The sequence below is a fragment of the Petaurus breviceps genome, unplaced genomic scaffold (assembly GCF_028583685.1).
Source record: "Petaurus breviceps papuanus isolate PSGF00001 unplaced genomic scaffold, PetGlider_PUasm1.0 90842, whole genome shotgun sequence".
Lineage (NCBI taxonomy): Eukaryota > Metazoa > Chordata > Mammalia > Diprotodontia > Petauridae > Petaurus > Petaurus breviceps.
In genome coordinates, this window is record NW_027187358.1 from 25,242,687 (window position 1) to 25,244,077 (window position 1,391).

At 42.6% G+C, this 1,391-nt stretch overlaps 1 protein-coding gene across 1 annotated transcript; it reads right to left on the reverse strand.

Moving 5' to 3' along the window:
- Nucleotides 1-339: 339 nt before the first annotated feature.
- On the reverse strand, nucleotides 340-807 carry LOC138148899 (deoxyuridine 5'-triphosphate nucleotidohydrolase, mitochondrial-like). The gene has a single exon (XM_069071782.1). The coding sequence runs from the start codon at nucleotides 805-807 to the stop codon at nucleotides 340-342; it is 468 nt and encodes a 155-aa protein (XP_068927883.1).
- Nucleotides 808-1,391: the final 584 nt, after the last annotated feature.

The window sequence follows — 1,391 nt, forward strand, 5'->3', positions numbered from 1 at the left end:
GAGAGAGAGAGAGAGAGAGAGAGAGAGAGAGAGAGAGAGAGAGAGAGTTTTGTTATAAGAGCTGGTAATCAGCATTTTTGAAGTTCAGGAAAATTTGAGGGTCAAGGTGTGCTGTGAGGGTGTACAATTGTCTCCACAGTTGGAATAAAAGCTCCTTTAGGGCACTTTTGTCTTTGTGTTTTATGTCTGGCACATAGTGGGATAAGGATTTGTTGTTCAGTCATTTTAGTCATAACCGAATCTTCGTGACCTGATTTGGGTTTTTTTTTTCTTTTAAGTGGAAATTCTTTTATTAACTGTTTTAAGGGGAAAGCTGCTATAGCTACTCTTTATATAATTTTAGTTCCGACCAGTTGAACCAAAATCCCCGGCTCCACGTTCAGTGTCATCTAAGCCTTGGCCTTCTTTAAGTTCTGGATAAAAAATCAGTTCACAGATCAACTGCGCAATTCGGTTACCTTTTTTCACTTCAAATGTTTCTTTGCCAAAGTTAAATAGCACAACACCAACATTTCCTCTATAATCTTCATCTATGACACCAGCTCCCACATCTATAAAATGTTTTTCGGCCAAGCCGGAACGTGAAGCAACTCTCCTATAACATCCAGGGGGAAGAGAGATCTGCATATCTGTTTTCACAATGGCTTTCTCCATGGCTGGTATTGTATTATCATAGGCACTGTACAGGTCATAGCCCCCAGCCCGCGCTGACCCCTTGGAGGGGGCCGTGGGGTGTTCCGAGAGCCGGGCGAAGAGGAGGTACACGGGGGCCCCCTCCTCGGTAGGGGTAGCTTTGGAGCAGGGCATGACTGCAGAGAGAGAACAAGAGAGATGCGCGCTGCAAGGCAAATCAATCACTCCGATTTGGGGTTTTCTTGATAGAGACACTAGATTGGTTTGCTATTTCCTTCTCCAGCTCATTTTACAGATGAAGAACTGAGACAAACAGGGTTAAGTGACTTGCCCAGGGTCAAACAGCTAAGTAAGCATCTGAGGCCAGATTTGAACTCAGGAAGAGTCTTCCTGACTCCAGGCTCTATCCACTGTGCCACCTGGGATAGGGATGGGAATAGGGACTGGTATAAAGACTACACCTGAGATTTTATTAATATAGAGAATGCCCAAGTGAGGAAACTCCCTCTACAGATGTGGGTTGGAAACTTTGCATCAGCTTAGAGTCTTAGAGTTGCTTAAAGCAATGGTACCAAACTCAGACTCTACATAAGGATCCCTGTGGTTGCATATTGACTTTAAAAACCATATATTAACATGTTTTATTATATTTTTATTTATTTTATTAAAAATTTCCCAGTTACATTTTAGTCTCTTTCTGGACCATTTGGGAGCATTTTCAGATGCATGCAATCATGGGCCATGTGTTTGATACTTCT